The 23,662-nt window shown below is 36.7% G+C and overlaps 1 protein-coding gene across 1 annotated transcript in view; it reads right to left on the bottom strand.

The window, feature by feature from the left end:
* Positions 1-23,662, bottom strand: part of Vps50 (vacuolar protein sorting 50) — a 731,402-nt gene that overhangs the window by 544,133 nt on the left and 163,607 nt on the right. Inside the window, exon 7 of the mRNA XM_090374870.1 lies at positions 18,991-19,026. Coding sequence (XP_090230996.1) covers positions 18,991-19,026 — 36 coding nt within the window. The remainder of the gene's footprint in view (positions 1-18,990; positions 19,027-23,662) is intronic.

The raw sequence follows: 23,662 nt of genomic DNA, 5'->3' as shown, positions 1-23,662 counted from the left end.
AAGTTTGTTTTTTAAGAAAAAAAATGGAAGCTATGAGTTTATCGCTATATATCGGGTGTCCGCTGTATTTGTTAATATAAAACAAAATAAAATTAGTAAATTTATAAGAGGAGTTTACCTCAATATAGTACGTGGAACACTTCCGTATGATACCCTCCAGAAATTAAAACGGAAAAAACGAAAAAATCGACAACTTACCGGTACATTAAAGTAAAATATAAATAATTAAAGTAAAATATAAGTAAATTAAAGTAAAAATCGTTTTGAATATTTTCGTTAGATTCTTTTAATTGCGTTAATTTGAATTTTAATTGTTTTGAATTGATTTTGAATTGTGTTAAATTGATTATTTAATTATTTATATTTTACTTTAATTATTTATATTTTACTTTAATGTACCGGTAAGTTGTCGATTTTTTCGTTTTTTCCGTTTTAATTTCTGGAGGGTATCATACGGAAGTGTTCCACGTACTATATTGAGGTAAACTCCTCTTATAAATTTACTAATATTATTATCAACGTAGAACATATTGAGTATTACAGCTCTGTTTCATACTATAAAACAAAATAAAATACCTACGATATTTTAAGTTAAAATCTTATCAAAAAAGTTTGGCTCTCAATGTTCTGCTGTCACTCAATATTTAACGTTCTTACACTCGTTTTTTAAGTTAATTACACATTAAAATTAAAAACTGCTGAATTATTCCACTGACCCTCATTTTCGCTTGGACATTCACTCAAGACTGGTTGATAAGATCGTGGCTACCTTCTCCCTGCTACTTAGGGTGTTCACACAAAGAACACAGGTGACCGGTGAAGAATACTGGAACTAGCAGCAACATGCAGCTAAAGCTTCTCATAGGCCACAGAGACGTAAGATATGTTACTACTCTGTGTAACAGGCTATGAACACATAGAAAACAGTTGACCAGTGCAACTTCTCGGTATGCGATTGGGTAGGTTTACGGGTGCCACTGAATTGCGGAACGTTAATCCCTTTAGCTTTGGGGTAAACTAAAATTGACCACTAAATTGCTAATTAACCCCACCTGCAATTCAGCGAGTGTCCAGTAATTATTTATCAAGAGATAAATAATTATGAAGGAGGGGGAGTGTGTGGTTTACTAATGCCCATCGCAGGACATTTCAATAAAATGTTCATTGGAATGTGCACTGAAATAATTGAAAGTGGAAGGAAAAAATATTTTTGCAGGTGAACGATTTAAAATTTATTAAGATTATTACTATATTTAATACCACTGATATACCACGTGAAATTAATAATATAGTTTATTAAACAATTGCCTAAACCACTATATTTTAATGTGACGTTTCAGGCACCTTGCCGATACCCATCATCAGACCATTCGACAAGACACCTGAAACGTCACCTTTAGGCTTAATAAAGTATATTATTAATTTCATATGGTATGAGTGGTATTAAATATAGCAATAATTTTAATAAATTTAAATTTGTTCGCAAAAATATTTTTCTCTTCCACTTTCAATTATTATTATACATAGCCTGTGAGAAGCTTCAGCTGCATTTCACTGCTAGTTCCAGATAAGTAGTCCCCTGCATTCTATGTGAGAGCACCCTTAAGCATAAGGCTGTCACGGCGCTGGTTCCATACAAGGCAGTCTTTACTCTTTCAATAAACTCAACTATTTAAGGAAGAACTAAATATAAAAATTCATCAAAATCAGTAAAACCATTTTTGAAGAAAATGTAATTTTCAAATTAATCTTCAAGTTCAATGACATTCAGGTAGAAAGTCAGTTTCCGATTAAAAAAAAAAAAAAAAAAAATCACTTAAAAATATTAGTAAAAAACAGCAATAAGTTTTTCAAACAGTGATTTTGGGGACCCGCCCTCTGATCAGGGACCCTAGGCAGATGTCTTTTTTGCCTATTGGATAACGCACCCCTGCCTAAGCTTATATTTGGTGACACCCAATTTCTAGGCAAGATGATATATCTGTTTTGGGGATTACCCTGACTTCTAATCTCTCCTGGCACAAGCACATTACAAATATTGCTTCCTCTGCATCTAAAAAACTTGGTTTTCTCTTTTGCTCTCGGTGTTACTTTTCTTCCAAACAGCTGCTCACTCTGTACAAATCGCAAATCTGCCATACCATGGAATATTGTTCCCACACCTGGGGCAGTGACCCCAAAACCTCTCTCAGGCTTCGGCTTCTAGATTCCATTTAGAAGAGAACAGTTAGATTAATTAATGGCTCATCTCTAAAAGAATCTCTCCACTAGCTGTCTTATAGATGTACTGTTTCTGCTGCATGCCTTTTCTACAGATACTTCCATGGGCACTGTTCTTCTGAATTGGCTTCTATAATTCCCGATCTCTCTCTCTTTCAAAACAGGTGCCGCTACCAGCCAACATCCATTTACTGTCCAACTTCAAACTCACAGAACCAACTTTTCATCTTCCTCGTTTATTCATTCAACTGCCTTTTTCTGGAGCAATCTTCCTTCTTACGTATTTCCTGAAAATTACAGTCTACAGAAGTTCAAGTCTAATGTCAACAAATATCTTCTTTCGTCTTCTCAACCTCCAACCCAAGCACGGTACTAAGTACTATAGGTTATAATACCTCTCGTGTTTGGGGTTTTCATTAAAAAAAAAAAAAAAAAAAAAAAAAAAAAATGTGGAAATATATCAGTTTTCATTTCTGCTCCTTTTAGCCCTGAGTGATGAATTTCCGCACAGGTTACCGGCCCCGCAACGTGGAGGCAGGAGCTGTACGGTTGTTGTTGTTGAGTTTAAAGACACTTAGGCTGCTAGGGCCATATTGTGTCTTTCTAATGGTGAATATGAAACAATAACTATATTTTATGATATATTCCTATCCAATTTAGGAAAGTAAATAGTTCTTTTTTATTAGAACCATCTCCCAGAATCTGCATTAAATTTATTGATGACTGTGTATTAGCAATTGACTTAAAGGTGTCTAAGCAGATGTTTTGAAAGTGGGGACAGTCTATTAGCAAATGGCAAATGGTCAGTTGTACTTGACATGATGTACATTGGGAAGCGCTGTCATTAGTTAATAGATACAGGTGAGTGAGATGAGTATGCCCAATCCTAAGCTTTCCTAAAATTGTTTCTTCTCGTCTATTTTTCCGAAAACTGGAGAGCCACAGCCTTGGTTCTGGTTTTATTTGATAATGTTTGTTTCCTGGATAGCCTCTCCAAGTTAGTGACCAGCTATTGTAACATGCTTTATGGATGATATGTTTGAAATCAGAATATGGAACTTGTCAATTCTGTAAAATAGAGGTATCTGGTTGTTTGGCTGCAAGATCTGCTCTTTCATTTCCTGCTATACCAGAATGCCCTGGGATCCAGCAGAATGTCACAGTTTGGTTTGACTCATCACACACAAGTATTTTAGAATGGATCTGTTTTATTACAGGGTGAGAGGAGGTGGTATTACTATTTATGGGAGAGACAGCACTGAGCGAGTCAGTGTATATTAAAGCAGACGAAATTAGAAGTTGAGTAATGTGATCTAGAGCCAAGTTAACAGTATAAAGCTCAGCAGTGAAGATACTGCATTCTACAGTTAATGAGATAGAAGTAGTGAGCAAGGGGTATTGGTATGTTATTGATCTTTAGCTCAGGATCAGGATGAAGTGACAGTAGTTTGCAGAAGTGAGTAGTGGTGGATTTCTGCTCAGCAAGACAATATCCATTGTGTAAGGTCCAGGCTTCTATTTTGAATAGAGCAATTTGCAACTGTCTTTCGATAGTATTCATACTTTGTGATTGGCAGGATATAGAGAGGTCATTTGAATACATATATATTTGAATGGTTTTCGGAAGATCTTCCAATATGTTGTTGACCCGAATCGCAAATAAGGTAGCACTCAGTATTCAACCCTGCGGGACATCTTCCTCCTGAATGCGAGATGCTGTCAGTATGTTTCAATATGGGACTTGAAAGGTGCGTAATTTTAAAAAGTTCTGAATTATTTGAGGAAGATAGCCTCTCAGCCCCCACTGATGCATATCTTTAATAATGCCATGACGCCAAGTGGTATCGAATGCGTTGCGAATATTTAGGTTGACCATCACTAGATAATGTTTCATGACGAAGGCATATCATATGTTGCATTCAAGTTTTACAAGTAAATCTGGGGTAGATCTGTTTTTACGGAAACCATATTCGTGATCAGAAAGAAGATTCTGGGAATCTAGAAACCAAGTGAGCCTCTTATGCATCCTTTCAAAGATTTTGCCCAAACAGCTTGTTAATGATATCGGTCTGTAGTTCTGGCCCAGAGTGGGATCTTTGCCTGGTTTAGGAATAGCATAGATATAGGAATGCCATCAGGACAGAGGATAAGTATTTTCTGAAAAGATACGGTTATAGAATAGTAATAATATGCCAAGGTCGGCTTCACAAAGATGCTTCAGCATACTGTAGTGAATGCTATCTGGTCCTGCTGCACTATTTAAATAAATAAAATAAATTTTCTGTTTATACTCCGGGACGACCAAACGGTCAGAGGAGTTCACAAGATAGACAGAATACAAGAAACAGCACCGTATTCAGTAGTCACGGGCTTGAACCCCGGTCACTCAAGGCACGTGTACTTATGCACCCGCGCGCCTGACCACTAGGCTACGGCGGCCTTTGACGATTTGCTTAAGCATTCCTTGAGCTCAACTAGAGTAAAAGGCTGGTTATAAGGAAGTGAGAGTCTATTTTGAAAATTCAATTTTTGACGTTCTTCATTAGTTCTAATGCGTTGAAAGGAGGTCACATAAGAGGATGAGGCGGAAATGTTATAAAAAGACTCTGATAACGCATTTGCAATATCAGTAGGGGAAGATAATTCCTGCCCATTCCATTGTATTGTTGGTGATTGCAGCAGTAGAAATTTCCCATTGAGTGCTTGTATTGTTTTCTAGGTAATTGAAGTGTCAGTATTTTTGTTAATGGATGAGGTGAAGTTAATCCAGGATTCATGTTTTGCTTTTTTTCCTAATCTGTCTTGCTTTGGCTCTGAGTTTTTGTAAACAATTAGGTTGGTGGTAGTTGGGAATTTATGAAAGTGGCTCCAAGCTTGGTTTTTATCACGCTTTGCTTTGGAGCATTATTCATTCCACCACTGATTTTGGTGTACACTCATGCGCTGGTAATGTCAGTTACGTCATCAAGATTCTGTTGCTGTACATATTGCTTTACAAGTATGACACACCTGGAATAAGTTTACAAGACTGCTTTGTGAAAGTTCCAAGAAGTACAGCCTTTAGGGTATGACACGACCTGCATTTGAATTGAGCTGATGATAGGAAAATGGTCACTATGGAATGGATCATTTAGCACTGACCATTCCATGCTTGGAAAAAGAGATGCTGAACAGATGGATAGGTCTATGGCTGATGTAGCACCTGCAGGTAGTTGATTATGAGTTGGAGAGCCAGAATTTAACAGAGTCAGGTTGTGGTTATCCAGGAAAATTTCGAGTAACTGGCCTCTCCTATCCATGGTGGAAGATCCCCACAATGGATGGTGACCATTGAAATCACCAAGTAAACACAGAGGAGGTGGAAGCTGTGTGATAAGACTGTCCAATTCAGTCTGGGAGCAAGGGTAATTAGGTGATATATAAATGGATGCAAGGGTTAACGATATTCCCATTGCTATTCGAACTGCTACTACAACTTCTAAGGAGGTTTGTAGTTGGAGATGTGTTGAAGGTATTGTAGATTTAACAAGTATAGCTACCCCACCACGAGCTAATGATCAGAAACCATGTCTTTCCTAAACATAGTATAATTTTTGAATTCAATAGAAGCGTGTGGTGATAAAAAGGTTTCCTGTAAGCACACACCAACCGCATTAGTTTGAATTAATAAATCACTGAGGTCGTCTATATTACTGCGTAATCCTCTACAGTTCCATTGTAGGAATTTATTCACTCATTGGGTTTGATTGAGGAAGATTAATCTGACTGTTTTTTCTGTTAAAGTTTCTGTGTGCTTCGTTTTGATTTTCATTTCTGGAAAATGATTGGGCGTCCTGTATCCATGATATCATTGGCATGTAGAATGCGCTGGTCCCAAAGAAACTAATAATTGTTGGTGACTCTATTGTCAGGGAAACGGGAAACATGCTTCGTAAAAAGGATAGGTGGAACAGGACCAGGGTATGTCTGCCAGGGGCAAAGGTTGATGATGTTGTAGAGCAGATATCATCTTTTAAGGGCACAAAAGGTGATATAGTTGTACACGTTGGCACTAATGATATTAAGAGTAGAAGACCAGCGAAATTACTTAACAAGTACAGGTCACTGTTGAAAAAAAGCCGTGAATTAGGGTTGAATTTGAAAGCGTCTGCAATTCTGCCCAGACACGATAGGAGGGAGTATATGATGAGAGCCCTCTCGATCAATTCGGCCCTGGAAAGATTGTGCAAGGCTCAAGGGGTAGAATTTTTTTCAGCCTGGACTGTACTTGTTAACAGGAGAGACTGCTTCTGCAGGGATGGGATACACTTAAATAGAAAGGGTGCAAGAATGTTTGCTGATGCTATCGAGGCAGTGTTAGGTGGGTCGGAAAACTGCTAGATTGGGGGGATACAAGGACTAATAGATTAACAAAAGACACTGGCAGAGGTGAAAGTGATTCTTGCATTGCTTCTATTGGAATGAGCCACAGCCTGGAAAATAAGATGCAGGATATTTCAGAGAGTGCTGGGAATCACTGGGGTACAAGTAAACACATGGGTTGTGTTAGGGTAGCTAAGAAAAAGAACAGGTGCATGTATACTTGCGTGTACACCAATCTTAGGAGTTTAGGAAATAAATTTGATGAATTTGAGGTATTGCTCAAAACATCAAAGGCAGATATTGTGGGGATTTCAGAGACGTGGTGTCACACAGATATAAGGAATGCAGAACTGGAATTTGGGGAGTACAATGTCTACAGAAGGGATAGACAGGATAGGAAGGGACGAGGGGTTATGCTATTAGTTAAGAAATACATCAAATCCAAGGAAGTGAAGCCAGTCGACATTGCTGGACGGAGCAGTGTCCAGTCAGTTTGGTGTGACATAAGCATTGGGAGATCAAAATTGAGAGTAGGAGTGTGCTATAGGCCTAATGACTCTGATGAGTATAATAAGAAATTGTACAGGGAAATAGAATGGGCCAGTAAATCAGAGAGTCTTATAATGGGAGATTTTAATTTCCCAGATATTGAGTGGGATTTGGGGGCTGGTCACTCACACAATAGCAAAGCTTTTGTGGATTTATTGGATGATTGTTTTCTACATCAGCATATTTGGGAGGCAACTACAGGGAGTAATACTCTTGATTTGATTATCAGTAGTGATTCTTCATGCATTAAGAATCTGCAGGTAAATGAACCACTAGGTGGCAGTGATCACAGTGTGCTGAAGTGGGATTTACTCAAAGAGGTAACTACCATTAGGGGTAAAGGGAAGGGTTATTGCTTTCGTAAAGGCGACTACAATGGAATGAGACAGTATTTAAATTCTATACAGTGGGACCAACTGATGATGATGTTACAACAGCAAATTCAAAATGGGAAGCATTGAAAGAACTTATGTTGGAAGCTACTAGGCTTTACATACCAACTAAAAAATATTGTTCAAGGTTTAGGCCTAAATGGATGTCAGATGAACTAATGAGACATATGGCAGAGAAGAAAATTGCATGGGATACATACAAATTAACACGTGACACAGAAGCCTATGATAGATACAAGTTGATCTGTAGCCAAGTTACAAAGGAAGTTAGGCAGGTGAAGGCAGATTACGAGAAATCTTTGGCAAAGGATGCAAAGAAAAAAACAGCAAAGAGTTCTTTACTTATGTAAACTCTAGAAGGAAGGGGATGAATCAGATTGGTAAACTTGATATCGATGGGTCAACTGTTGATGATCCTGCTCAGGTAGCTAACAAACTAAATGAATATTTTGCATCGACATTCACACATGAGGAGTTATTCAGCAAGGGGAATGCCAGAGGTGTATTCAATTCTGGCAGTAAGCTAGAGAATCTTGTAATAACTGAGAGTAAAGTGGAGGAGAAATTGTTGAAGATAAATACAAGAAAGGCACCTGGGGTGGATGGGATCTATCCAGTTATATTAAAGGAGGCAGCAAAGGAAGTAAGCAAACCCTTAGCCATAATTATGAGAGCTTCCTTGGACTCAGGGGAAGTGCCCAAGGACTGGAGATGTGCAAATGTGACCCCAATTCACAAAGGAGGATCAAAGGGCGACACAAGTAATTATAGACCTGTTAGTTTAACTTCTGTTCCCAGAAAATTAATGGAGGCACTGGTTAAAGAAGCACTGCAGGATTATCTAGACAAGACTTTAGTTATAGCTCAGACACAGCATGGTTTTGTTAAGGGGAAGTCTTGCCTCACCAATTTGATTGGATACTATGGTGCAGTCACAAAAGAACTGGATGCAGGGAATAACTTTGATATTATATACTTGGATCTTAGAAAGGCTTTTGATACTGTTGCACATGGAAGACTGCTGCACAAATTGGAGCAGTGTGGCATTGGAGGCAAATTGCTGCTATGGATAAAGGGGTGGTTGAGGGGGGAGAAGACAGAGAGTGGTAACCAATGGACACTGCTCATCGTGGACTAATGTTATTAGTGGAGTCCCTCAGGGTTCAGTATTAGGTCCATTATTGTTTTCTGTATTTATAAATTTTACTGATGATGGTATATCAAGGACACTACTGACACTATGCTACTGCAACAGGATCTGGAAAGGTTGAGCAGATGGGCCGAGAGGTGGCAAATGAAGTTACATTGACAAATGTAAAGTACTTCATATGGGAAACAGCAACCCAGAGCAACGTATCAACTCTGTGGTACTACACTGACAGTGGTAGAGAATGAAAGGGACCTGGGGGTGGTTGTGCAGGCAGATATGAAGTTTTCTGAGCAGTGCAAACGGGCTGCAGGAGTAGCTCATGGTGTATTGTCAATGATATACAGGAATTTTTCTAGCAGGGATAAGGAGGTGATTATTCCCTTGTATAAGGCATTGGTCAGGCCACACCTAGAGTACTGTATACAGGTCTGGAGGCCTCATTTCAAGAAGGATGTAGAGATGCTGGAACGAGTACAGAGAAGGGCAACAAGATTGGTGAATGAAACAAAGGGGTGCTCTTAGAAAGAAAGGCTCAAGTTTTGCAAATTACAGTGTCTGGAGACTAGTCACCAGCGAGGTGATCTGATAGAGGTGTATAAAGCCTTGAATGGTTTGAGCATGCTCAATGCTGATGGGATTCTTCCTCTTGCTCAGAATAATCACACCTGAGAAGGCATAAATTCAAATTGAGGAAAGACAGATGTAGGATAGACGTGAGGAAATTTGACTTTAGCCAGCGGGTTGTTGGTTGGTGGAACAGACTTCCATCCCTTGTCATGGAGGTTGTATAGCCTGAATAAGTTTAAGGCTCAGCTGGACAGGTATTTCGAACGAACAGAGGGGTGAAGTGGAAGTGGTTATTTTTTATTTATTTATTTTTTTTTTGCTGATGCTGCATAAGCTTGCTTTCTGGCATCAAATGCCTCTACTAATGCTAATGCTAATGTAACTCTAGTACTGTATCGTCATCCTCTGATTGAACATCAGTTTCCATATTGCTATTTCGTGGTTTCACCTTCTTCTGATTTTCAACGGTAGTTGATTTTGTTGTTTCGGGCAAGGTTGAGATAGCATCAGTTGGGATGATGATTGGCGTATTCCTGGTTTTGTTGACTGTAGGTTTCTTATTGCATGATAACACAGTTTTGGCCCAGGTGGCAAAAGAAATGCTCGGTTCTATGGAGACATCTGTTTGAGTTGCAGCTGAGCGAATGCTTCTGGTGACAGATGCGTGTGATTGGCTAGGCATGGTTAGTGCACCTGCTTTCTTGCTTCAGGGTAAGTGACTTTATGTTCCACTTTATATATCTGGATTTTTTTGCCTGTTTTCCAAAGGTCATGCTTTAGAAAATGCAGGGCGGTTTCCCTTACAGTTTGGACAAATAGGAGTGGAAGCTGTACAGTCTACTTGAGAATGCTCCTTGGAACCACAAAGAGGACACACAGCATCGCCTCGGCATGCTGTTTGAGAATGACCATACTTCTGACATTTAAAGCAGCGAATGGGATTCGGGATGTAAGGAGACATGTGGCAGAGAAGAAAAATGCATAGCATGCATATAAATTATCAGGTGATGCAGAAGCCTATGGTAAATATAAATTACTCTGCAATGAAGTCACAAAGTGGTTAGGCAAGCCTCCATAAGGCAGATTACGAGAGGTCTCTGAAAAAGAATGCCAAGAAAAGCAGCAAAGACTTATTTACTTATAAATAAGTTGTTTATTTATAAGTAAATAAGTAAGTATAAATAAATAACAACTTATAAATAAGTTGTTTTCTGAAAAAGAAGCAGGGGGTTGCAGTACATTGGCCTGCTTGATCGATGATTTAACTGTTGATGATCTTGCTTGCGTTGCTGACAGACTGAAAAAGGATTCTACAACTACGTTCACACACGAGCAATTCTTTAGGTGGGGGGATAAGAGAAGTTTATCAAACTAATAACAGGGAGTTGAATGATTTTATTAGAACTGAGAGGAAAGTGGAAGAGAAATTGAGGTTAAACATAAAAAAGACACCCAGGGTGAAAGGAATCTATCCAATTATGTTGAAGGAGCAACAAAGGAGGTAAGCAAACCCTTAGCCACAATTTTGAGAGCATCTTTGGATTCAAGGGAAATCCCTGTGGACTGGAGTTGTGAAAGTGCCTCATTCACAAAGGGGATCAAAAGGAAAAAAAAAACTAATTAAAGACCTGTTAGCTTAACTTCTGTTCCAGGGAAAATAATGAAGTCACTGACTGGTTAGTGAAGTAATGCAGGACCATTTAGACAGGACTACAATTATATTTCAGTCACATCGTGGTTTTGTTAAGGGGAATCTCTTGTCTGACCAATTTGATTTTTTATACTATGATGCAGTGACAAAGGAACTGGATGAAGAAAATAATTCTGATATAATATATTTGGATTTCAAGAAAGTTTTTGATACAGGAGCAATGTAGCATTAATGGATAAAGGAATGGTTGATTGGAAGAAAGACAGTGGTTATCAATGGCTGGTTGGTTGATTTAGAGATTTCTTAGGTGCATCGGCAACTATGGCCATAGTGCACCAGGTTATCAATGGACACTGCTCTTCATGGACTAATGTTAGCAGAGTCCCACAGGGTTCGGTGCCCATTGTTGTTTTCTGAAATTATTAATGATATTGATGAGGGTATATCAAGCTGAATGTTTAAGTTTGCAGTTGATACGAATGTTGGCAGGATGATTAATGATAATAATGAAGATATGCTGCTGAAACAAGATTTAGAAAAATTAAGTAAGTGTGCTATGAAATGGCAAAGTTTAACATTTACAAATGTAAAATACTGAATATGTGTAGATGTTATCCCAAAGTAACATATCAACTATGTGGTACTACTCTCAAGGTGGTGATAAATGAAAAGGACCTGGAGATAATTGTGCAGTCTGACATGAAGTTCTCTGAGCAATTCAGACAGGAAGAGAGGGATTTTGGGGGTTTTGCCAATGGGGTTTTGTCAATGATATACAGTAATTTTGCTGGCATGGATAAGGAAGTAATTATCCCATTGTATAATGAAATGGTCAGGCCACATCTTGAGTATTGCATACATGTCTGGAGGGCTCATTTTATGAAGGATATAGAGCTACTGAATGGGTACAGAGAAGGGCAACGAGACAGGTGAGAAGAACAGAGGGGGTGCCCTTACCAAGAAATGTGTGATTTATGCAAACTGCAGCATCAAGAGAATAGGCACTTGTGAGGTGATCTGATTGCGGTCTTTAAGCCACTGAATGGTTTGAGCAAACAATACTGATGGGATTCTTCCTCTTGCTCCTGCACATGAGGGGACATAAATAGGGGATGCATAAAAATTTTCCTTCAGCCAATGGGTAGTTGATTTCCATAACAAGCTTCCAACCATTGTTGTGGAAGTAGACTGTTTCAATAAATTCAAGGAAGGACTAGAGAAACTATCAGAGGGGATGGCTAAGTGAATTTTTATTATTATTTTTTTTTTGTTTGGTAGGTACATGTTTTCTTCCATGATTTATCACTATTAATAACTAATATTTAAAAACATACAAATATGAAAAGTTCTGGTAAACTTCAGTAGTACTGACTCAAATTGAAAAAATAATATTTGACATTAGTCACAAATTTTTTTTAATAGTTATTTTCATCATCACTGCAACAACTATTTTTTCTGAACTATATTTTCTGCATGCGAAATTACTGTCAATCCAGATTTCAAAAAGGTAAAAAATAGGTCTCTTTTCATTTATTTGCTTTATTTCCCATAAATACTTTGTCTTGGGTATAATATCATTTCATGCCATTAAAACTTTCCTTCAATTTTGAAATTTCTTCCAACAAAAGCTCATCAAATGAAGATTTTTTCTAAAAGTTCAACTTTGCCAATTAAAATTTCTTTTGTGTTTTAATACTGAGATTAATTTAGACATAGTAATCTTTTATCATAAATATAAAAATCCTAAATTGCTTTCCTTATGACATCATGATCAAACTAGACCAGAGAATAACTTGTATAATTTTTTTTTACATTTGGGCAATAAGAAACTTGAAGAATATTGCTTGACTTTGAATCCATTTTATGAGCTGTTCAGAAAATGCTGTTGCTTCATTAGCAAACTTTGTTGATTGCTTGATTGGTATACTCAATTTATCATTTAATATTTCTTAATCAAACTGTTCAATAACAATGAATACAAGTTTATACCTTGAGTAAATACAGGTTTCCTCTTTTTCTCCTTTGCTCATCCATTTGTATATATCTATATTGGCAATTGGTTGTGTATAACCATGTGCATACAGCAATGCACAAAACTGAGTTTAAATTTTGTACTATGTAACACTTCTTATTACAGAAATGGAATATTCCATTGAACAAAAGTAGCAGAATTACCTCTTATTTCTTGTCATAGTCATTATGAAGGTATGCCTTCTTGGGTAGGAAGTTGTACATTGAACTGCTGAGGATGAGTGTTGCTATGTCTTTTTCTTATTTTTAAAGTCCATTTAATTTTCTTTTGTTTCTCCCCCATTCTTTGATTTGTATGTTCCTTTGGTTCCATTGTTTCCTCCTTCATTTGAATGCTCGTGAAAACCCCTTCTTTTCTTTGTTATGTTTGAATATTCGGATTTCTTTAAATCACTGGATTATAACTGTCTTATTTATTTATGTTAATTCTGTTTATTATGATTTAGTTTTCAATGTTATGTTTTCAACTAAATAATCACAAATTGCATATTTGTGGCTGATTTATTCTCGTGATCTGCTGTGTAGATCCTATACTCAAGAGGAATCTGAAGTGATATGGTGCTGTCATAGAAAATTACAGATCCTACAGAAGATTCAGACTTTGACACATCAGTAGAGATAGGCAGAAAATCAGAATATTATGTTCGATGTGTTTCAAAGTAGTGGTGTACTGCGCTTTATCAAGTTTTCTGCAGAGAGAAGTCAAAGGGATGATCCATGGTAAAAAGATTTTCATTGATCCAGGCATAACCAGATCTACTCTCGTACAAAAAAATTGAGGGAGAACTCTCATCCTAATGTCAAACAATGATTAGCTCGCTCTCTCTCTCTCTCTCTCTCTCTCTCTCTCTCTCTCTCTCTCTCTCTCTCTCTCTCTCTCTCAGACAAGCACTTAAAAGTTACTTCCAGTGTGGCATAAAAACATATGGCCATATAAGGTGATCAGGCCAAGATTTTGATTTGATTGCATACCATATTGATAACTACACTGCATAACATAATGATTTGATTGCATACCATAATATGGTGAAGCAGTAAAGGAGGTTCATTGACATCAACGTATGCATTTCATATAGGAGAAATATGAAAGGTACCAGTAGCAATGTGAATAGTAGAATGGTGTATGGGGTTGAGCCAATGAGGGGCTGGTTCTGGTCAAAGCATATATCTTAGCACTATCATCTACTTTAGTCAAATCAATGCGCAACATAAACAAAGTAAAGTGCACAAGTTGGCTCCCCCACTTGATGGAGCTCAGGAAATTATTATTATTAGTCATTACACTCAGGACCCTGGGTGTGCCAAGCCCATACTCACCAGATGTGAACCCCAGGGGTTATGCAGGATGCTGATGCCTTTCAAGCATTACACCTATAACTAGCAATTATGCTCAAGAAAGATCAACTTTCTGTCAATTATAATTCCTAAAAATTCAACTTTGGATTTAACTAGATAGTATTTCCATGTAGCTTAAGTTCTGGATCAAGATGATGGTCTTGCTTATAACAGAAGTGTATACAGATAGTCTTCTGTGATAAAAACTTAAATCCATTACTAATGCCCATTTACTGAAGCAGTTTTTAGCTTTTATTATTATTATTATTTTTTTTTTTTTGCAGCTGTCTTTTAGTTACTCTCATGCTGTAAGACTAACAGAAGATGTTGTAAATCATCAACATAGAGGGCACTGAAAACAATTGATTGAATTTATGAGTTTATTCTGATAGCGAAGAGTGTTATGTTTAATATATACCATGGGGGAACCTTTTTCTCAGTGTTTGGACTTTAAAAAAGGCATCATAGATATATATGTTTGAATTCTGACTATACGGTGCCAAGACCTGCCTATTCAAAAGTGATGCTGTGTTTTGGAAAGATCATTTTCTTTCAAAGTACCACAACAATCAAAAATGAACCACATGTTCTAACACTTATACAAACACCTAATCAAAGAAGTTGAGTCAGTAATTGCTTGAGATCTATGAATACCATCCTGGCTTTGGGATCTAAGACAATTGCTTTATGGTGGGGGGGTCTGGAAATTCTCCTTCAAGAAATATACAATTGAACAAGAAGGGTAAATGATCCATAGCTGTTGAGGAAAGGAATCTTTCTAACCCTGCTATTCCTGTCATGTCTGTCCTTTCTGTACAAATTGTACTGATCCTATTAAAAGTGTGCATTCCCTATATTTCAGTGACACCATGATTCCTATATCACTACAATCTCCACATCTGATGACAACCAATACTTCAAACTGATCAAATTTGTTTACTATACTCTTGCATTAGTGTACAATGCATGGAAATGTGTGCCTGTTTTTCCTCTTAGTAACCCTACACATAAAAGTTTCCATATATTTCCTTGTCCCATGAGGATTCTCTTTAAATTCCCCACTTTCATATTCTGGCTGCTGTAATTCCACACAGAAGCAGCACATAAATTTCACCTCTACTTGCAGCCAGCAAACAATTAATCTGTGTATCACCCCCCAAACTAGCAGGTTTTTGACCAATCTAATACTGCTTCTTGCACTCCATCTATTTAAGTGCATTCCATCTCTGTAAAATGTCTCTCCTGTTAACAAGCACAGACATTGCTGCAAAACATTCTAACCCCACAAGCCTTGCGCAATCTCTCCAGAGCCAAATTGGTAGGCATGGCTACCATCATGTATTCCCACCTATCAGTTTGCTAAGGGAGGCCACCTGCCAGCTGATGTGCAGCCAGTAAGCTTTGAAAGAGCAGCTCTGGTGATGCTATAAATTTAAAAAGAGCTTAGACTTGGGTTTATGTTTCATTTCTCAGAAACATAAGCCCAAGCCTTAACACAGATTTCTTGGCGCTTAGCCTTCACTGAAATCAGAAAGACTCACCATGACTGAAATCGAATGCAGGAAATGCATACAGACTGAGTTTGGCAAGAACATAAAGTGCCAAAGAGGAGAGGAATATACCTGGTTTTATAGTAAGTAGTAGTAATAGTGGCATGTGATGCAAGAAAGAAAGGGTATGAGCTTATGCAGCATCAGCCAAAAACAAAAAAAAATCACACCATTCCCTCCAAATGCCTGTCCAGTTCCTCCTTAAATTTATTCAACCTATCAACTTTCACGACAGATGGAATTTTGTTCCATCAATTAACCACCCGCTGGCTAAAGGCAAATTTCCACACATTTATTCTACATCTGTCTTTCTTCAATTTGAATTTATGCCCCCTTAGCTTTGTAATCTGAACAAGTGGAAGAATCCCACCAGAATTCAGCATGCTCGACCCATTCAAGGCCTTATACACCTCAATCAGACCACGTTGCAGGTGCCTATCTCCAGCTGCTGCAATTTGCAGAACTTGAGCCTCTCTTGGTAAGAGGATCCCTTCCTTCCCCTCACCAATCTTGTTGCCATTCTCTGTACATGCTCAAGCAAATCTACATCCATTCCTAAAATGAGGCCTCCAGATCTGAATGCAGTACTCAAGGTGTGGCCTGACCATTGCCTTATACAGAGGGACAATCACCTCCTTTTCCCTGCTAGAAAATTCCTGTATATCACTGACAAAAACCCATGACCTGCTCTGGCAGCCATCTGCATTGCTCAGAAAACTTCATATCTGACTGTCAATTACTTCATATCAATTACTCCCAGGTCTTTTTCATTTTCTACCACCTTAAGTGTAGTACCACACAGTTGGTACGTTCCTCTGGAGTTACTTCTACCCATATGCAGTACTTTGCATTTGTCAGTGTTAAACTTCAGTTGCCACTTTTCAGCCCATCTTCCCAAATTTTCTAGATCCTGTTGCAGTAGCACACTGCCATTACTGTCATTAACAACCCTGCCAACCTTTGTATCATCTGCAAACTTCGACACTAAGCCTTTTATACCTTCATCAATATCATTGCTAAATATACAAAACAACAGTGGACCCAACACCGAACCCTGTGGGACTCCACTAATAACATTAGTCCACAAAGAGCAGTGCCCATTGATTACCACCCTCTGTCTTCTCCCACTCAACCATCCCTTTATCAACTTACCCTTCAGACCATTAAAGGTAGGTTGATAAAGGGATTGTAGCAACTTACCCTTACCATTCTGCTCCAATTTGTACAGTAGTCTTCCATGAGCAACAGTGTAAAAAGCTTTCCTGAAATCCAAGTATACGATATCAAAATTATTTTTTGCATCCAGTTCCTTTGTTACTACAAATTAATATCCAATCAAATTTGTCAGACAAGACTCTCCCTTAACAAACCCATGCAGTGTCTGAATTACTGCTGCAGTCTTGTCTAGATGATCCTGCAAAAGTAAACACATGCTCCTACTAGGTAATAATTCAGCTGATGACTGCAAACTCAGATAATCGAGAAGTCTTCAGAGGAGTATGCAAAGCTATTCTTCCAATTATCCTTGCGGATTTTTAAGAAAACCAGAAAAAAGGCAGTTATTCTGGTTTTTCATCCTCCACAACGTGCAAATCATCTATGAACACACACTTATATTGCACTGTGTGAATTATGTGTGTATAAGTGTGTGTTCATGGACAATTTGCATGTTGTGGAGACCAAAAAAAACCAGATTACTCTACTCCTCCCACCTGAGACTAGCTACACTCCAAACTGAATAAGCTTTCAGAAATTCCCTGTCTACAAAGGAACTCAAATTCATAGCTCCTCTAACGTGACAAGTAGTGAAACGACTATACTGCTATGGAGGATTACTTTTCCAGTAGCTTTGCACACTGCTTTAGTAGTTAATACTAAAAGCCAAATATAAGGACTAGCTTCATAATTTTCTTCATAGGTAGAAGTATACTGTAACAGCAATAAGTTTCCTTTCAAGGTAATATTGAAGATAAGGTCTTGTTGATAATGCCTCTAGATATCCCCTTTTCTTGATGAGCTCCACCCTAGCAACAAGATTTTTTCCCCCTGCTCATCATGATGTCTCACATGGACTAGGGCATCACTGCAACATTTAAGGCCTGCTTGGGCAACCTTTAGACAAGCTATTGGGTTAACAGAAGGGGATAGTGGGGTAATGTGAGAAAAAGCTTTGGAAAGGCTACAATATTTTAAAAGTTCTAAAGAACATTTATGTGATTTGTAATGAAATTAAAAAACAAAATAAGAATGGAGTGTGGAAGAAATTGTAGAGATAGTAACTAACAGCCAGATGGTGCCTAGAAGGCAACTGGATTTGGAAATGGATAAAGTTTACATCCAGAAAATTACCAACAGACACAGAAAGGAACTCACAAACCAAGTGTTGATGGAACTTCTATCAGAAGAGCAAGAAGATCAAGTCAGTCAGGCAGTAACTGGATAAACCAAGGGGTTCAATTGCATCCTTATTCTTTCTTGGATGACACATAATAAGGGAACATAAAAAGGATGGTTATAGGATAGATGTGACAATTTGTTTTTTTAGCTAGAGAGTAATTAATTGGGAACAAATTTCTATCTGGTGTTGTGAGAGTGATTAGTCTGATTGCATTTAAGGAAGGATTAGAGAAATTATTAGAGGATGGACAAGTGAAGTGGGTAGTGTTTTTTTTTTTTTTTTTTTGTGTTGTTGTTCTGCAGGTATTCATTATATCTTTGCCTGCCAGTGGGTCATATATGAGGCAAAAAGGAAAAAACAACTGTTTAGACATCCTTCAAGAAAGCAGTTGCTACAGAACCAGTACCATCTACACCACTGCTTTTAAAGCCATTCCCAGAAGCACACAATCAGTTTTTCCTGACCCTGATGATTCCAACCATTACCTTCACCTTCCTCTTCCCAGTAAACATTAACCTTTAAGCAACATCACTCTCACAAAGCAAAATATTAATATAGTATAATATAACAAAATGCATTCCAGAAATATTTAAAAATATCCAGAAATGCATTCCAGAATGGTCAATACCTATAAGAGTAAAATTCAAGAACTTTCTGACATACAAAAGAACCATGGGAATATAAATTCCTAAATTAAGGACTGCCTGTATTTATTATGTTATACTTTTAAAAATATAATTTGGCAATCTAACATGACTACTTAAATAAGAAATATCACCACTCACCTCAAGAAGTTCCCTCAATCTTATATCAGTTTCTTGCTGAAAGAAGAAAAATAAATAAATAAAATAACATACTTTGTTCAAAAACAAACAGAATTTAGATTATTTCAAATAAAAAACATAAACAGCAAAAAAATATGAATAATTTTTTCTTGTGTCTGTTTAATTCTAAAAAAACCGAGGATTTCAGAAGTAAACTGGCTGTATTCACAAGATAACACGTCAGGCTTCGAGGCCAAATGACATTGTCAGGAAGTCAGATTTTTCTGTTCAAACAAATTTTGTTAGGCGTGACTGCGTGACAAGAGGAAAATGGAGGAAATGCTAATAGAAAATTAAATTTGAAGTAAATAATCTGTTTTCAACGCACAAGTAAGAATATCCGAAAACAGATAACTTCAAGGACGTTGCTCCTGTTGCCTTTCCGAAGCACCCTCCACTTCGACCACTACTCAGCATACTCACCGCAAATGTCCAGTCACAGGGATGCTCAAAAATGGCAAAAGTAGGAAAATAGTCCAACGGAATTACAAATTGAGAGGACGAACAGGTCGATCGTTTCAATTTGCACAACTCATAACAATTTCTTACAAGTTCAATTTTTAGGATTGAGAAGTAGTTTTTTGTAATTAAATTTCATTAAAAATTTTTGTTTCATATTTTGACAGAATAAGTCCTTATTCAAAATTAAACTTGCAGTATTTTAACTTTCCTTTAACATATAATTAATTTTTCCTTAGTGCTGACTGAATTTCGAAATTGCATATTTTGCCCTTGAATGTCATCCTTAATTGGATTATATAGGAAATTAAATTCTTCTTTATTCATCCGTAAGTACATCTTGAAACGATTTTCATCTTCTTCTAAGTCCTGCAGTAAATGATGGAATTCATCTTTTTCTGTTCTCTTCCAGTTTATGTTGTGTATCCATTGTGTACTCTTTTGTTTTCTCGGCTATAAGAAAAATGCATACATTTTCTAAATCTTCTTCAAAATCTTAAGAGGAGGATGAACTGTAACAATTGATTTTGCTTCAGTTTTCCTCAAAGAGAATGACACATATACACTGTTACAGGTTGCCAGACATACCCCTTTTGGAAGTATAATAAAATTTCCAAGATACCACTTTTTTAACATTTGAAAAAAGCAAAAATCATAAAGCGCCCTGTTGAGATGATTATATAGGAAGAAAGGATTAACTGACGATAAAGTTGTTGTTGAAATGCACTCTTAATTACAGACTGAAATACGACATTCTATCCTATTTACAAAGAGGGTTGTAGAATATTTATATTATGCTTACTTTATAACCTTTTACATTCTACTTGACTTCTTTTTTATTTCATTGTAATGTTTTAAGGATCAGGCAACAAATTTTTTTTTTTATTTAAAATTCCCAAATCAATATCAATTTGCTGTATGAAGAATATGTTCTGTTGAAATCATTCTGTAGAAATATTGCGATAAAAGATCTCAGAATACCACAGATGTTTGGATAAAAATTTTAAATGCTTACAAAGTATGTAATACACAAAAAATATTAATTTTGTTTTTGCTTTGCCTCAAATACAATGAGTGAGTGAGTATTTAGCTCAATGTTTAAAGCGTGGAAAAAGGATAGAAATAAGAATGTTGAAGGAGAACTGTTGCAGAAAACCAATCACAATATATCATGCAAAGAATTTTATGCATATACACTAAAAAATAAAAAACTGTTAAAAGAAAATTCGCTAAAATGAAAAGTATTGCTAGGTAAATATTTTCTTTTTGATAAAATAAATCGGGTTTATTGAATATGTATTGTAAACAATTATGTAAAACATTTGATGTTAATATTTATAAAAGTTTCCTTTAGTGTTTACAACTTTTGCAATAAAATTTTCCGAATTAAACAAATTAAAGCACGGGCTATAATTCGGTTAATTTTATTTAAATTTGACTAATTTTGCATTCCACGAACTCAACAAAATCAACAAAATATATAAATAAAATGGTTGTTATTAAAATTGTTCTGTTTTCTTAAGATATAATGCGAGTACCCCTAAACGAGGAATGAATACCCCAAACATAAGCATGAGTACCTCGAGATCAAATTTTTAATCTGGCCACCCTACATTACAGTGACATTTCTTCTACAACCGACTTCGCAATTTACATTAAACAGGGACTACAGAGTACTACTTTTATGATGAGATTCACATGACGTGATAAGTGTGTTTCCGCCCTTATCCACTAGTTGTCCTAAAATTTCTAATATAATTTTTTACTGAATGATCAACAAAATGACATATTCATCATTCTTTACAAACTCAAGACAATGTTGTTTACTGCTGTCCTGGGTCTTGCTGGACTCTCATTGGACAGTGGGTGGCCCCAATAACAACTTCTGTCAAAACTATGAATAAATGTACTGAATATAAATAAACAACCAAGAGGTGTGTGAAGAAAACTTTTGAATGAAAATGTAACAAATGTTATGTGAACATTAAACTGCTAGCAACAGGCTGCATATGCCCATTGCAGCAGTTAAATTTCAATAGATTTCAATACATATGTTGAAACAGTTTGATAAAAAAAACACTTTACTGCATTATATTTTTCTTGCCATCAGGGAAGAGAGGTATATTCCCTCCACTAACAACCTAGGAACGTGGGCTCATTAGCATTAGTACAGGTATATGATGCAAGAAAGAAAGCTTATATACCATCAGCCAAAAAAAAAAAAAAAAAAAAAAAAAAACTTTCCCATTTCACACATCCATTCGCTCCAAATGTTTGTCTAGTTCTACCTTGAATTTATTTAAGCTGTCAACATCTACAACGACATATGGAAGTTTGTTCCAGCAATCAATCACCCACTGGCTAAAGGAAAATTTCCGCACATCTATTCTACAACTGTCTTTCCTCAATTTGAATTTATGTCTCCTCAGGCAATTAATCTGGGCAAAGAGAAAGAATCCCAAGAATCCAATAGCATTAACAAAATAATGCAGGGAAAGCAAAAACCTTATACAGCATTAGCTAGAAAAAAAAAAATAAATAAAATGCTGTCCTTTAAATTTATTCATACTTCTAACCTCCACATCATTAGGTAGAAGTCTTTTCTAACAGCACCTTACTCTTTGTCTGTAGGCAAATTTTCACACATATTTTCCAACTAACTTTTTTTCAATTTAAATTTATGCCCCTTCATGTGCATCTATGTTGCCATTAGCATTTAATTTACAATAGTGAAATTATAGTAACCTTACATTTAATTTACTCAATGCTTTTCAAACCTGAATTAGGACTCCTAGTGCATGCCTAGTAACTAAACTTATTGCTCTTATCGGCACCCTTTCTAAGAGATCTATGTCCTTCCTTCCTAAAATGATGTTTTTAAACCTGTATGAAGTATTGAAGATGGGTCTAACCTTTATATAAGGTCTGGCAGAAAAAAACGCGTGTTGAGAATAAACGATTTTTATTGAAAAATACAGAACAAACTCACTTATGTATATTTATTTTAAAAAATTGGGTTTTCTTCAAAATATTTAATGCAATAAATATTTTCCTTCCAATGTGAATATGTTGATGAAATTCTTCATAACTTTCCAAATTATATTTTCACTTATCTAAGCAATTCCTTGAAAAATACATCTTGGGCTCTCTGGTAATTCATGGCAACAGTTGTGTATAAAAGGCTCTTGAATCATCCTCATAAGAAATTCTGTAAGATCACAGAATGGGATGGCACTTCTGAGCATGAATTGAGCTATCTCAAAAGATTTTCCATAAAAGACTAGATTCTGGATTATATTCATCTATGTTTTCTTTCAATGATTTATGTATTAAAATCACTAACCCTTTAGCAGGCCTTTCAGTTTTTCTGCATTCCTCTATATTAATACAGTCGAAATTAGTTATAATGAGCATCAAGGGACCGAAAAAATTTCCTCATTATATTTCCTCGCTATATCAGTGAGAGCGGAGATGGGGAAACCCCTGGGGCCATTAAAAAATGAACACTTTACCCACTATTTTGTTAAATTCTCAATAACTTGATAAAAAGATAGATTCAAAAAACAAAAGAAATATTAGAAAAAAAAATAATATAAGTATATACCAACATATTATTTATATGTATTTGTATTTTTGGCACTAACGATATTAACAGTAGGAGACCGGCAGAATTACTTAACAAGTACAGGTCAATGTTGAAAAAAAGCCATAAGTTAGGATTGAATTTGCAAGTGTTTGCAATTCTGCCCACGCAAGATAGGAAGAGTATATGATGAGAGACTCGGCCCTGGAGAGACTGTGCAAGGCTCAAGGGGTAGAATTATTCTCAGCATGGTCTGTGCTTGTTAACATGAGAGACTGCTACTACAGGGATCGGATACGCTTAAATAGAAAGGGTGCAAGAATATTTGCTGATGCTATCGAGGCAGAGTTAGGTGAGTTGGAAAACTGCTAGCTTGGTGGGGGGAGGGATACACGGACTAATGAATTAACATTGGCCACTGGCAGAGGTGAGGGTGATTCTTGCACTGCTTCTATTGAGCAGCGGCCTGGAGAACAAGGCAATGGGGATTTCCAGGACTGCTGTGAGTCATAGGGGAACAAGTGAATACCTTGGCTGTGTTAGGGTAACTAAGAGTAGAAACTTGCATGTACACCAATGTTACGACTATTG

This window comes from Mastigoproctus giganteus, chromosome 1 (assembly GCF_048544385.1).
Source record: "Mastigoproctus giganteus isolate SK-2022 chromosome 1, ASM4854438v1, whole genome shotgun sequence".
Classification (NCBI taxonomy): Eukaryota; Metazoa; Arthropoda; class Arachnida; order Uropygi; family Thelyphonidae; genus Mastigoproctus; species Mastigoproctus giganteus.
This window is presented reverse-complemented; position numbering and strand designations above follow the sequence as displayed.